Here is a 14,099-nt window from a genome sequence, read left to right as displayed (position 1 = left end):
GGTGGTATACTATCTGGTGGTATATAGTATAATATCTGGTGGTATACTATCTGGTGGTTTATAGTATAATATCTGGTGGTATACTATCTGGTGGTTTATAGTATAATATCTGGTGGTATATGGTATGATATCTGGTGGTATATAGTATAATATCTGGTGGTATACTATCTGGTGGTATATAGAATAATATCTGGTGGTATATATCTGGTGGTATATAGAATAATATCTGGTGGTATATGGTATATATCTGGTGGTATATGGTGTAATATCTGGTGGTATAATATCTGGTGGTATATACATGGCCGGATTTCTGGCAAGGCCACATAGGCCATGGCCTAGGGCACCAGATAAACAAGGGGCGGCCTGCAGACAGTGGGCATTATTTGCAAGTGTCCAAACAAATGAAAGTGGTCAGGATAACTGCACTATTAGTACCAGCCGGCATCTGCCTGTGCTGTGCTACAGGCAGCTGCAGTCCGTTAACCAAACGTTTGTGAACAGTGTGTGACTAGCAAAAAGCCAGACCTTGTCCAATGACATAGCAGCAGCTGCAGGCAGTTACAGAAGGCCGGTTCTCACGTACTTGGTGTGGGGGATGAAAGGACCAGGGGCAGCACCAGCAAATAGTACAGAATACAGAAGGCAGCGTCTCACAGTACCCATTTCTTAATTATTGATTGGCCAGCGCTGTTACCCTGGAGACAGCAGTGGGTACAGGACTCACTTTTACGTGTTGCTGACCCCACCCAATGTCCAATTGTGAGCCACTTTTGACTATGTGTGTGTGGTGGAAGGCTCCCAGCACGCCCATCACCTGTAGACCGCTTGATTGACCAGTTCCCCCGTGTGACGTGATTGATTCACTTCACGTTGCCATGGAGACCTCCGCACTAGCCGCAATAGTGGACACCATCGGCCCAAAAAGTTTGGGTGTGTGTGGAGAGAGGTGGTAGGATACGGTTTCAGTTGGGGCGGCTGGTAATAGTCGGCCTTGGGCGGTAAGAAGTACAAATCCGGCCCTGGGTATATAGTATAATATCTGGTGGTATATAGAATAATATCGGGTGGTATATGGTGTAATATCTGGTGGTATATAGTATAATATCTGGTGGTATATGGTGTAATATCTGGTGGTATATTATCTGGTGGTATATAGAATAATATCGGGTGGTATATGGTGTAATATCTGGTGGTATATAGAATAATATCTGGTGGTATATAGAATAATATCGGGTGGTATATGGTGTAATATCTGGTGGTATACTATCTGGTGGTATATAGTATAATATCTGGTGGTATATGGTATAATATCTGGTGGTATATTATCTGGTGGTTTATAGTATAATATCTGGTGGTATATGGTATGATATCTGGTGGTATACTATCTGGTGGTATATAGTATAATATCTGGTGGTATATAGTATAATATCTGGTGGTATACTATCTGGTGGTATATAGTATAATATCTGGTGGTATACTATCTGGTGGTATATAGTATAATATCTGGTGGTATACTATCTGGTGGTATATAGTATAATATCTGGTGGTATACTATCTGGTGGTTTATAGTATAATATCTGGTGGTATACTATCTGGTGGTATATAGAATAATATCTGGTGGTATATATCTGGTGGTATATAGAATAATATCTGGTGGTATATATCTGGTGGTATATGGTGTAATATCTGGTGGTATAATATCTGGTGGTATATAGTATAATATCTGGTGGTATATGGTATATATCTGGTGGTATATAGAATAATATCTGGTGGTATATGGTATATAGTGGTATATGGTGTAATATCTGGTGGTATAATATCTGGTGGTATATAGAATAATATCTGGTGGTATATGGTATATATCTGGTGGTATATAGAATAATATCTGGTGGTATACTATCTGGTGGTCTATAGTATAATATCTGGTGGCATACTATCTGGTGGTATATAGTATAATATCTGGTGGTATACTATCTGGTGGTATATAGTATAATATCTGGTGGTATACTATCTGGTGGTTTATAGTATAATATCTGGTGGTATACTATCTGGTGGTTTATAGTATAATATCTGGTGGTATATGGTATGATATCTGGTGGTATATAGTATAATATTTGGTGGTATACTATCTGGTGGTATATAGAATAATATCTGGTGGTACATGGTATGATATCTGGTGGTATATAGAATAATATCTGGTGGTATATGGTATATATCTGGTGGTATATGGTGTAATATCTGGTGGTATAATATCTGGTGGTATATAGTATAATATCTGGTGGTATATGGTATGATATCTGGTGGTATATAGTATAATATCTGGTGGTATACTATCTGGTGGTATATAGAATAATATCTGGTGGTATATGGTATATATCTGGTGGTATATGGTGTAATATCTGGTGGTATAATATCTGGTGGTATATAGAATAATATCTGGTGGTATATGGTATATATCTGGTGGTATATGGTATATATCTGGTGGTATATAGAATAATATCTGGTGGTATATGGCATATATCTGGTGGTATATGGTGTAATATCTGGTGGTATATTATCTGGTGGTATATAGAATAATATCGGGTGGTATATGGTGTAATATCTGGTGGTATATAGAATAATATCTGGTGGTATATAGAATAATATCGGGTGGTATTTGGTGTAATATCTGGTGGTATACTATCTGGTGGTATATAGTATAATATCTGGTGGTATATGGTATAATATCTGGTGGTATATTATCTGGTGGTTTATAGTATAATATCTGGTGGTATATGGTATGATATCTGGTGGTATACTATCTGGTGGTATATAGTATAATATCTGGTGGTATACTATCTGGTGGTATATAGTATAATATCTGGTGGTATACTATCTGGTGGTATATAGTATAATATCTGGTGGTATACTATCTGGTGGTATATAGTATAATATCTGGTGGTATACAATCTGGTGGTATATAGTATAATATCTGGTGGTATACTATCTGGTGGTTTATAGTATAATATCTGGTGGTATACTATCTGGTGGTATATAGAATAATATCTGGTGGTATATATCTGGTGGTATATAGAATAATATCTGGTGGTATATGGTATATATCTGGTGGTATATGGTGTAATATCTGGTGGTATAATATCTGGTGGTATATAGTATAATATCTGGTGGTATATGGTATATATCTGGTGGTATATAGAATAATATCTGGTGGTATATGGTATATAGTGGTATATGGTGTAATATCTGGTGGTATATAGAATAATATCTGGTGGTATATGGTATATATCTGGTGGTATATAGAATAATATCTGGTGGTATACTATCTGGTGGTCTATAGTATAATATCTGGTGGTATACTATCTGGTGGTATATAGTATAATATCTGGTGGTATACTATCTGGTGGTATATAGTATAATATCTGGTGGTATACTATCTGGTGGTTTATAGTATAATATCTGGTGGTATACTATCTGGTGGTTTATAGTATAATATCTGGTGGTATATGGTATGATATCTGGTGGTATATAGTATAATATCTGGTGGTATACTATCTGGTGGTATATAGAATAATATCTGGTGGTACATGGTATGATATCTGGTGGTATATAGAATAATATCTGGTGGTATATGGTATATATCTGGTGGTATATGGTGTAATATCTGGTGGTATAATATCTGGTGGTATATAGTATAATATCTGGTGGTATATGGTATAATATCTGGTGGTATATGGTGTAATATCTGGTGGAATATTATCTGGTGGTTTATAGTATAATATCTGGTGGTATATGGTATAATATCTGGTGGTATATGGTGTAATATCTGGTGGAATATTATCTGGTGGTTTATAGTATATCTGATGGTATATGGTATGATATCTGGTGGTATATAGTATAATATCTGGTGGTATATTATCTGGTGGTATATGGTATATTATCTGGTGGTATATTATCTGTTGGTTTATAGTATATCTGATGGTATATGGTATGATATCTGGTGGTATATAGTATAATATCTGGTGGTATATTATCTGGTGGTATATAGTATAATATCTGGTGGTATATTATCTGGTGGTATATTATCTGGTGGTATATGGTATATGATCTGGTGGTATATTATCTGGTGGTATATTATCTGGTGGTATACAGTATAATATCTGGAGGAGGAGTTGTGTATGGACAGGCCATATGATCATTCTGCTGTGTCATTATATGAAGGGTTGCTCTGAGCTTGGAATTACAATGAGGGGCCTTTGGGTGACATCTGCATCTCCACACGAGTCACTTCCTTTTTATATGGCGAGCGTCGCCCGCAGTGACATCGGGGTTGGGGGGAGAAGCATTGGGTGGGGGTTATAGAGATCTTTGTTAATAGGTATACTTTACGTTCGTAGAAAAGCTGCCTTAAAACCGTCTGCACAAAGCTTGTCCTCATTTCTTGATCTCCAAAAAACGCAATGAATTTCCAAAAGCCTCCACATGGTCCAAGTTGCCTTGTGGTTAATGCACAGGCCACCGGCAATATTGAACAGGCAAAACACAGCAGAATTACCGCTACTACCGGCAGTGGTATACCGCGTATTACACAATCAGTGCGACCCGTGGTACTTGAGTAACGGGAGCATTGCTACCGGCGGTTAGTGCATAAAACCCATTGCATTGTTTGCTGCCAGTATCAGTGCTCTCCTTAGAGTACAAACTTCCCAAAAGTTTACATCTTCCTGTAAGCATTAGGGACATAGCAGTACGGAACATAGAGGTTGCTGCTGCTCCATATGGGCCCTTGAACCCCCGTGCTCTCTTAGGGTCACCCTTTAATAATTTATAATCGTTTCCCATCTCTCAGCCCACTCTTCCATCACACTGTGGAAATAAAGTTTTGGCACTGGCTAAGCCCCACTGTCACAAGTCCTTTACTTGCCCAGTGCAGGAGCCCTTGTTACTCTCTTAGCACCACCAAATCAATCCAGTGATGGGCAGAAAACTATGCAGTCCTTAGGCGGGATCTTCCAACTGTTCATCGTGGACTTGTACTAGCTGGGACCTTCCAGATGTTCAACATGGACTTATCCTAGCTGGGAGTCTGGGACCTTCCAGATGTTCACCATTGACTTATCCTAGCTGGGAGTATGAGACCTTCCAGATGTTCACCATGGACTTATCCTAGCTGGGAGTCTGGGACCCTCCAAATGTTCACCATGGACTTATCCTAGCTGGGAGTCTGGGACCTTCCAGATGTTCACCATGGACTTATACTAGCTGGGAGTCTGGGACCTTCCAGATGTTCATCATGGACTTATACTAACTGGGAGTCTGGGACCTTCCAGATGTTCACCATGGACTTATCCTAGCTGGGACCTTCCAGATCTTCACTATGGACTTATCCTAGCTGGGACCTTCCAGATCTTCACTATGGACTTATCCTAGCTGGGCCTTTCCAGGTCTTCACTATGGACGTACCCTAGCTGGGACCTTCCAGATCTTCACTATGGACTTGCCCTAGCTGGGACTTTCCAGGTCTTCACTATGGACTTACCCCAGCTGGGACCTTCCAGGTCTTCACTATGGACTTATCCTATCTGGCACCTTCCAGATCTTCATTATGGACTTATCCTAGATGGGACCTTCCAGATCTTCACTATGGACTTACCCTAGCAGGGACCTTCCAGATCTTCACTATGGACTTACCCTAGCTGGGACCTTCCAGGTCTTCACTATGGACTTATCCTAGCTGGGACCTTCCAGATCTTCACTATGGACTTATCCTAGCTGGGACCTTCCAGATCTTCACTATGGTCTTACCCTTGCTGGCACCTTCCAGATCTTCACTATGGACTTACCGTAGCTGGGACCTTCCAGGTCTTCACTATGGACTTTGCCTAGCTGGGACTTTCCAGGTCTTCTCTATGGACTTACCCTAGCTGGGACCTTCCAGATCTTCACTATGGACTTATCCTAGCTGGGACCTTCCAGATCTTCACTATGGACTTATCCTAGCTGGGACCTTCCAGATCTTCACTATGGACTTACCCTAGCTGGGACCTTCCAGATCTTCACTATGGACTTATCCTAGCCGAGACTTTTAAGCTCTTCCCTGTGGATTTATACTATACTTTGTAACCACAGCACTCAGTGGAATCAATCAGTCACAATGACTCCCTGCAGTCACCAGTGCTCAATAAAACATGCAACCACCACCAGGAACAAACCGAGCAGAGAATGATTCACTCTGTAGTAGTAGACATTAATAAAGCTCTCAAGCAGACGTAAAACACAACTAAAACATTATCAGCATCACTTGCATTGTGGGTCCCTATGGCAAGGACCCAGCAGAATGTAATAACCTGACGCATACACCGGTATGCAAACACAGTCGTGGAATTGTCCAAGAAGATGCCCAGTCTCTCTACGCTTTTCCGGTTTCTGCACTTTGCTGTTGTCAGGGAATGGGCCCTTGTCATGTCAATTAGCAAACAACTATTAAATAATTTAGAAATGGATATTGTAAACATTAATATTTGTATTATTTAAGTTATATTCAGAAAAGTTCTTCTGTAAGCAATAGATCAGACTGGGAGGGCAGAAACTGATGTCATGACAGAATCCCATGAGTCAAGTACCGGATCTGCCAGGGGGTCTCCAACCAGGCCTAGCAATCCAGCTGATGATGCCATGACAGGATTGCATGATTCAGTACAGACAGTGGTACATGCAAGTACCGGGGCTGCCAGGGGGTCTCAATTCAGACCCAAAAATTCAGCTGATGATGTCATGACAGGATTGCATGATACAGTACAGACAGTGGTATGTATATGCAAGTACCGTGGCTGCCAGGGGGTCTCCCACCAGGCCTAGCAATCCAGCTGATGATGTCATGACAGGATTGCATGATACAGTACAGACAGTGGTATATACAAGTACCGGGGCTGCCAGGGGTCTCCAATCAGACCCAGCAATCTAGCTGTTGATGTCATGACAGAATTGCATGATTCAGTACCGACAGTGGTATATACAAGTACTGCCAGGGGGTCTCAAGTCAGTCCCAAACCAGAAACTGATGTCATGACATAATTCCATGAGTCAATATAGACAACAGTACATGCAAGTACCGGGGCTGCCAGGGGGTCTCCAATCAGACCCAGCAATCCAGCTGTTGATATCATGACAGAATTGCATGATTCAGTACAGACAGTGGTATATACAAGTACCGGGGCTGCCAGGGGGTCTCAATTCAGTCCCAAACCAGACACTGATATCATGACATAATTGCATGAGTCAACATAGACAATGGTGCATGCAAGTACCAGGGCTGCCAGGGGGTCTCACACAAGGCCCAGGAAGCCAGCTGCTGATGTCATGACAGAACGCATGAGTCAGACATACATCCAGCACACAGGACCTAGTGCTTCTAGGAGCATTCTTAGATGGTTGACATTTGATGGAATGATTTGCAGATAATTTCTCGGTGGCATCCATTTAACCTCTTTCTCTCTCCTAGGCATGTTCAGAAAGCAGCTGAAAGCATACACTAGAGCAGTGGTTATCAAACTAAGGCCTGCGGGCTGAATGCGGCCCCCTGGGGCATTTTCACCGGCCCCCCACACACAAAATGTATTACATATGGATGCGGTCCACTGCATCTTTAAATATTTCGTGTTTTGCATATAGAATAGCAGTGCTGGCACCACCCCTCCACATGGAAGCCAGCGAGCAGTCATTCGCTGGCTTCCAATCCAATTCTGCACCAGGTGACACTGCTTTCCTATTGGATGACCGTTGCTCCCTGAGTATGCTTCACTATCTGGCTAAAAGATGTGTTTTACTATCTGCACATGCTGTATTGGGGGCATAATATCTGCTTTGGATGAATGGGAGACAAAAGGGCTGCAAGTGTAAACAGTTAATAGTTTACACTACCTAGGTGAAATGTAATGTTTTCTACATCATATTATGTATACTCCGGCCCCTGTTAGTTTGAAGTATGTTGCTGCCTGAGTAATCCTGTGCTATTGTGCAGGTGCAAGGTGTCCCGTGTCTACACACCACACTCACTCACAGATGGGGGCGCTGCTGAGCCTGAGTAATCCTGTGCTATTGTGCAGGTGCAAGGCGTCCCATGTCTGCGCACCGCTCTCACTCACAGATGGGGCGCTGCTGAGCCTGAGTAATCCTGTGCTATTGTGCAGGCGCAAGGTGTCCCGTGTCTGCGCACAGCGCTCACTCACAGATGGGGGTGCTGCTGAGCCTGAGGAATCCTGTGCTATTGTGCAGGCGCAAGGTGTCCCGTTTCTACACGCCGCTCTCACTCACAGATGGGGCGCTGCTGAGCCTGAGTAATCCTGTGCTATTGTGCAGGCGCACGGCGTCCCATGTCTGCACTGCGCTCACTCACAGATGGGGTGCTGCTGAGCCTGAGTAATCCTGTGCTATTGTGCAGGCGCAAGGCGTCCCGTTTCTACACGCCGCTCTCACTCACAGATGGGGGTGCTGCTGAGCCTGAGTAATCCTGTGCTATTGTGCAGGCGCAAGGCGTCCCATGTCTGCACGTCGTGCTCACTCACAGATGGGGTGCTGCTGAGCCTGAGTAATCCTGTGCTATTGTGCAGGCGCAAGGTGTCCCGTTTATACACGCCGCTCTCACTCACAGATGGGGCGCTGCTGAGCCTGAGTAATCCTGTGCTATTGTGCAGGCGCACGGCGTCCCATGTCTGCACTGCGCTCACTCACAGATGGGGTGCTGCTGAGCCTGAGTAATCCTGTGCTATTGTGCAGGCGCAAGGCGTCCCATGTCTGCGCACCACGCTCACTCACAGATGGGGTGCTGCTGAGCCTGAGTAATCCTGTGCTATTGTGCAGGCGCTAGGCGTCCCGTGTCTGCACTGCTCTCACTCACAGATGGGGGTGCTGCTGAGCCTGAGTAATCCTGTGCTATTGTGCAGGCGCAAGGCGTCCTGTGTCTGCACTGCTCTCACTCACAGATGGGGGTGCTGCTGAGCCTGAGTAATCCTGTGCTACTGTGCAGGCGCTAGGCGTCCCGTGTCTGCACTGCTCTCACTCACAGATGGGGGTGCTGCTGAGCCTGAGTAATCCTGTGCTACTGTGCAGGCGCTAGGTGTCCCGTGTCTGCGTGCCGCTCTCACTCACAGATGGGGGTGCTGCTGAGCCTGAGTAATCCTGTGCTATTGTGCAGGCGCTAGGTGTCCCGTGTCTGCGTGCCGCTCTCACTCACAGATGGGGGTGCTGCTGAGCCTGAGTAATCCTGTGCTATTGTGCAGGCGCTAGGCGTCCCGTGTCTGCACTGCTCTCACTCACAGATGGAGGTGCTGCTGAGCCTGAGTAATCCTGTGCTATTGTGCAGGCGCAAGGCGTCCCGTGTCTGCACTGCTCTCACTCACAGATGGGGGTGCTGCTGAGCCTGAGTAATCCTGTGCTATTGTGCAGGCGCAAGGCATCCCGTGTCTGCACGCTGCTCTCACTCACAGATGGGGGTGCTGCTGAGCCTGAGTAATCCTGTGCTATTGTGCAGGCGCAAGGCATCCCGTGTCTGCTTGCTGCTCTCACTCACAGATGGGGGTGCTGCTGAGCCTGAGTAATCCTGTGCTATTGTGCAGACGCAAGGCGTCCCGTGTCTGCACTGCTCTCACTCACAGATGGGGGTGCTGCTGAGCCTGAGTAATCCTGTGCTATTGTGCAGGCGCAAGGCGTCCCGTGTCTGCTTGCTGCTCTCACTCACAGATAGGGTGCTGCTGAGCCTGAGTAATCCTGTGCTATTGTGCAGGCGCAAGGCGTCCCGTGTCTGCACTGCTCTCACTCACAGATGGGGGTGCTGCTGAGCCTGAGTAATCCTGTGCTATTGTGCAGGCGCAAGGCGTCCCGTGTCTGCTTGCTGCTCTCACTCACAGATAGGGTGCTGCTGAGCCTGAGTAATCCTGTGCTATTGTGCAGGCGCAAGGCGTCCCGTGTCTGCACTGCTCTCACTCACAGATGGGGGTGCTGCTGAGCCTGAGTAATCCTGTGCTATTGTGCAGGCGCAAGGCGTCCTGTGTCTGCGCGCCGCTCTCACTCACAGATGGGGGTGCTGCTGAGCCTGAGTAATCCTGTGCTATTGTGCAGGTGCAAGGTGTCCCGTGTCTGCACGCCGCGTTCACTCACAGATGGGGGTGCTGCTGAGCCTGAGTAATCCTGTGCTATTGTGCAGGCGCAAGGCGTCCCGTGTCTGCACTGCTCTCACTCACAGATGGGGGCGCTGCTGAGCCTGAGTAATCCTGTGCTATTGTGCAGGCGCAAGGCGTCCCGTGTCTGCACTGTGCTCACTCACAGATGGGGGTGCTGCTGAGCCTGAGTAATCCTGTGCTATTGTGCAGGCGCAAGGCGTCCCGTGTCTGCGCACCACACTCACTCACAGATGGGGGTGCTGCTGAGCCTGAGTAATCCTGTGCTATTGTGCAGGCGCAAGGTGTCCCGTGTCTGCGCGCCGCTCTCACTCACAGATGGGGCACTGCTGAGCCTGAGTAATCCTGTGCTATTGTGCAGGCGCAAGGCGTCCCGTGTCTGCACTGCACTCACTCACAGATGGGGGTGCTGCTGAGCCTGAGTAATCCTGTGCTATTGTGCAGGCACAAGGTGTCCCGTGTCTGCACTGCTCTCACTCACAGATGGGGGTGCTGCTGAGCCTGAGTAATCCTGTGCTATTGTGCAGGCGCAAGGTGTCCCGTGTCTGCGCGCCGCTCTCACTCACAGATGGGGCACTGCTGAGCCTGAGTAATCCTGTGCTATTGTGCAGGCGCAAGGCGTCCCGTGTCTGCACTGCACTCACTCACAGATGGGGGTGCTGCTGAGCCTGAGTAATCCTGTGCTATTGTGCAGGCACAAGGTGTCCCGTGTCTGCACGCCGCGCTCACTCACCGATGGGGGCGCTGCTGCTTATACTCTTTGACAAGCCCTTGATGTCAGGGTTCGGAGGAGGGTCCCAGCGCTGGATTGGTGGAGGTGAGGGGGACAAGGGATTTTCCAGAGGCGTTCCTCTACTGAGGTCACTATCTAAATGGGGCCCTTTTTTCCCTACAAGTACACTTTAAGGAAGATGTTATATGATGAGATCCCTGGTGAGATCTTTCCTCACATTCACTACCTGCCCATCACGCCTCATGCAGATCTGAAGAATGAGAGAGTGAGAACTGACTGTTCCATAATGCTACAAAGACTTGAGGTAACGCCTGGTACACACCATGCAATTTTCACTTCAGATCATATAAGAGCGATCACCACGATATTCAGATCTGAATAGAGACGCTCATTCATGTTCTGCAGAATTTTAATTTCCACTTTCTGATCTGAAATGGGCATTTCTGATTGGTTAATGGAAATCCAAATTACTGCAACTCTGTAATATTGGACCAATCAGAAAATGAAGAATTTTTCAGCCAAAATCGGATTGCTGTGGTAATTTTAGACCAATCACAGCAGGACTCGGGTGCTATCGAGGATTCCTGAGTGTTGTGACTGGCATAAAGCTTCTGCAGTAAAATTCTGCAGTCTATGATTGGTCCAATACCTCAGACTCAACTTGGAATTATATGGCTAATCAAAGAATGCAAAAAAAAAACTTTTCGGAAATCAGAAAATCTGAAATCTGCAAAATCAGTAATTCAGCATTGGCTGAAATCGGAAATTTCCATGGAATCGAAAGTTCCCACCATCCCTAGATCTGACATCGATCAGATAGAAAGAATGCTTGCATACGCATACATGCAATTCTTCACATTCCAATCAGACATTTTTCAGATTGGATATCGATCATAAAATGGATTAAAAGTACATAAACATGGAATGATAGCTATGACTTGGTTTGACATGTGAGCAGGGGGACAGCAGAGCAGGACTTGCCCCCCCAGCCATCATCAAATTCTTTAGAGCTCTGTATGCCTAGGGCTCCTCTTCACTGGCTGGGCATCAGGTGGCCACTTAGACCACTGCTGATGTGCACTGATAGTGCTCAAAAAGGCTAACACATTACACAGTGTGAGGAATGTGCACATTAAACGTTTGTGAATACAACCCAAGGGCTCTCCCACTAGAAACACAGCAAACTGAAGTTCATGAAAATGTTCATCTCAGATTTTCTGAACCCTTCCCATCACAGTGTTCTCTCCACCCAGCTCCTGATATCACACATAGGGCCTGATTCACAAAACGGTGATAACTCAGTTATCACGCCTAAAAGACTTTAGGCGTGATAACCTTTGCACTAGCAAAGTTATCACCGCTTTGTGCTATAATTCGCGCGAAGCTCCCGCGCGCAAAGTCCCATAGGGTTTAATGGGCGCTTCGCGCGAAGCACGGTGCGAATTCCTTCAGATCACGCCTAAACTAAGTTTAGGCGTGATAAAGGGCTTTTCACAGGCGTGCAAAGTGTTTGCACCGCTTTGTGAATCAGGCCCCAAGTCTGACAAGGTGTAAAATGACTGCCATTCAGGTCGCCCTTAACGGATATAATCCAGCACGGCATCAGCCCCTCAAGATCAAACTGCCGGTCTTAATTTGCTGGCCCCACACTGTGCCACGTAATATAAATATTGGGCTCCCCATGGCTGCGCCATCAGACCTTGTCCGGCATGGAGCCAGGCCCCTCAGATCCCCTTCAGCCAGAGGCGGACATAGGCCCGTGCTGGCTGTGCAGCCACACAGGGGCCCCATGCTCTCTAGGGCCCATGCAGCTGCACCACAGTTAGGGCATCATTATTTTGTAGGTTCCTCTCTGTGTATTTCTCTCTGAGACCCAGGAGGAGGAACAGTGATATTTGCTTGTGGCGCAGTGTTACACACGTATTAAATGTGTGCTACATTAACACAGTGCCTACAGTGTTACGATTATGGACTCTCACATGGGACCCCTTCATGTATTTTGCACAGGGGCCCACTGCTGGCTTTGTCTGCCACTGCCTTCAGCACCACGCTATGGCGTGAAATTACGTATTACGCTGGCATGGGCGCAACGGGTGAGAAAACTCTGGTTTGGAGAATATAGGAACCAATAATGAGGAAATCCAAGTGATGAGAGTGATGATGACAATATGGACAGTGGCCTTCTAATAACCAATAAAGAATATCATCTCTTATTTCCTCTGCAAATACACCACCCAATGGTGGGGTGGAGAAAGCTCTCCCCAAAATCCAAGAGAAATAGAACTTCTCACTTCTGGTTTCCTCATCCCACTTCTTCAATCTCTTCCAGAAAAGCATCGGGGGCATCTCTACAAGCCTCTGACACATTCGTACGAGAGGAGCCATGAAGCCAAGAGTGGTGGAGGGTCTGGGCTGGTGGAGCTCTTACCTGAGATGAAGAGGAGGAAGAGGCCCAGCCAGGTCCACAGAGAGAGACGTTGAGCACCTCGCTCCTCCATGCCTGCAGAGAAAGATTGATTGATGTAGGTCTGTGGTGGTGGTGGGCAGGAAGAGGGGGTGTCACACTGCTCACAACAAGCTCTTTCCTCCACTCTTAGATGAAGATGAGCTTTCTGTTACTGGGTGAAAAAGTCAGCTAAACAATTAAACGATGATTAGCAAAGAAAGCAAAGGCAATAACAAAATGCACACACATGACGGGAAATCCAAAATAGGAACAGAAAATTTACTAGGAAGGGACGATAGCTGAGGTCAGCCAATGACATGCATACTGAACTATAAAACATTTTACAAAACATCCCTGCAAGGAAGTAATCTATTATTCAATCTTTATTTATCCAACTTAAATAATGTAACCCGCCCAACTCTTGTTACAACTTACCCCCTCACTCCCAACCCTTGTTGCCCCTTCACCCCCAACCCTTGTTACCCCCTCACTCCCAACCCTTGTTACCCCCTCACTCCCAACCCTTGTTGCCCCTTCACCCCCAACCCTTGTTACCCCTTCACTCCCAAACCTTGTTACCCCTTCACCCCCAACCGTTGTTACCCCCTCACTCCCAACCCTTGTTACCCCCTCACTCCCAACCCTTGGTACAACTTACCACCTCACTCCCAACCCTTGTTACAACTTACCCCCTCAACCCCAACCCTTGTTACCCAATCACCCAGCCCTTGTTATAACTTACACCCCT

At 46.1% G+C, this 14,099-nt stretch overlaps 1 protein-coding gene across 1 annotated transcript in view; it reads right to left on the bottom strand.

The window, feature by feature from the left end:
- Positions 1 to 13,405, bottom strand: part of LOC137545195 (T-cell surface antigen CD2-like) — a 75,811-nt gene extending 62,406 nt beyond the window's left edge. The window contains exon 1 of the mRNA XM_068266318.1: positions 13,334 to 13,405. Within this exon, the coding sequence (XP_068122419.1) occupies positions 13,334 to 13,403 (70 nt within the window). The 5' untranslated portion in view covers positions 13,404 to 13,405. The remainder of the gene's footprint in view (positions 1 to 13,333) is intronic.
- Between the last annotated feature and the right edge of the window lie 694 nt (positions 13,406 to 14,099).

The sequence above is a fragment of the Hyperolius riggenbachi genome, chromosome 2 (assembly GCF_040937935.1).
Source record: "Hyperolius riggenbachi isolate aHypRig1 chromosome 2, aHypRig1.pri, whole genome shotgun sequence".
Lineage (NCBI taxonomy): Eukaryota > Metazoa > Chordata > Amphibia > Anura > Hyperoliidae > Hyperolius > Hyperolius riggenbachi.
This window is presented reverse-complemented; position numbering and strand designations above follow the sequence as displayed.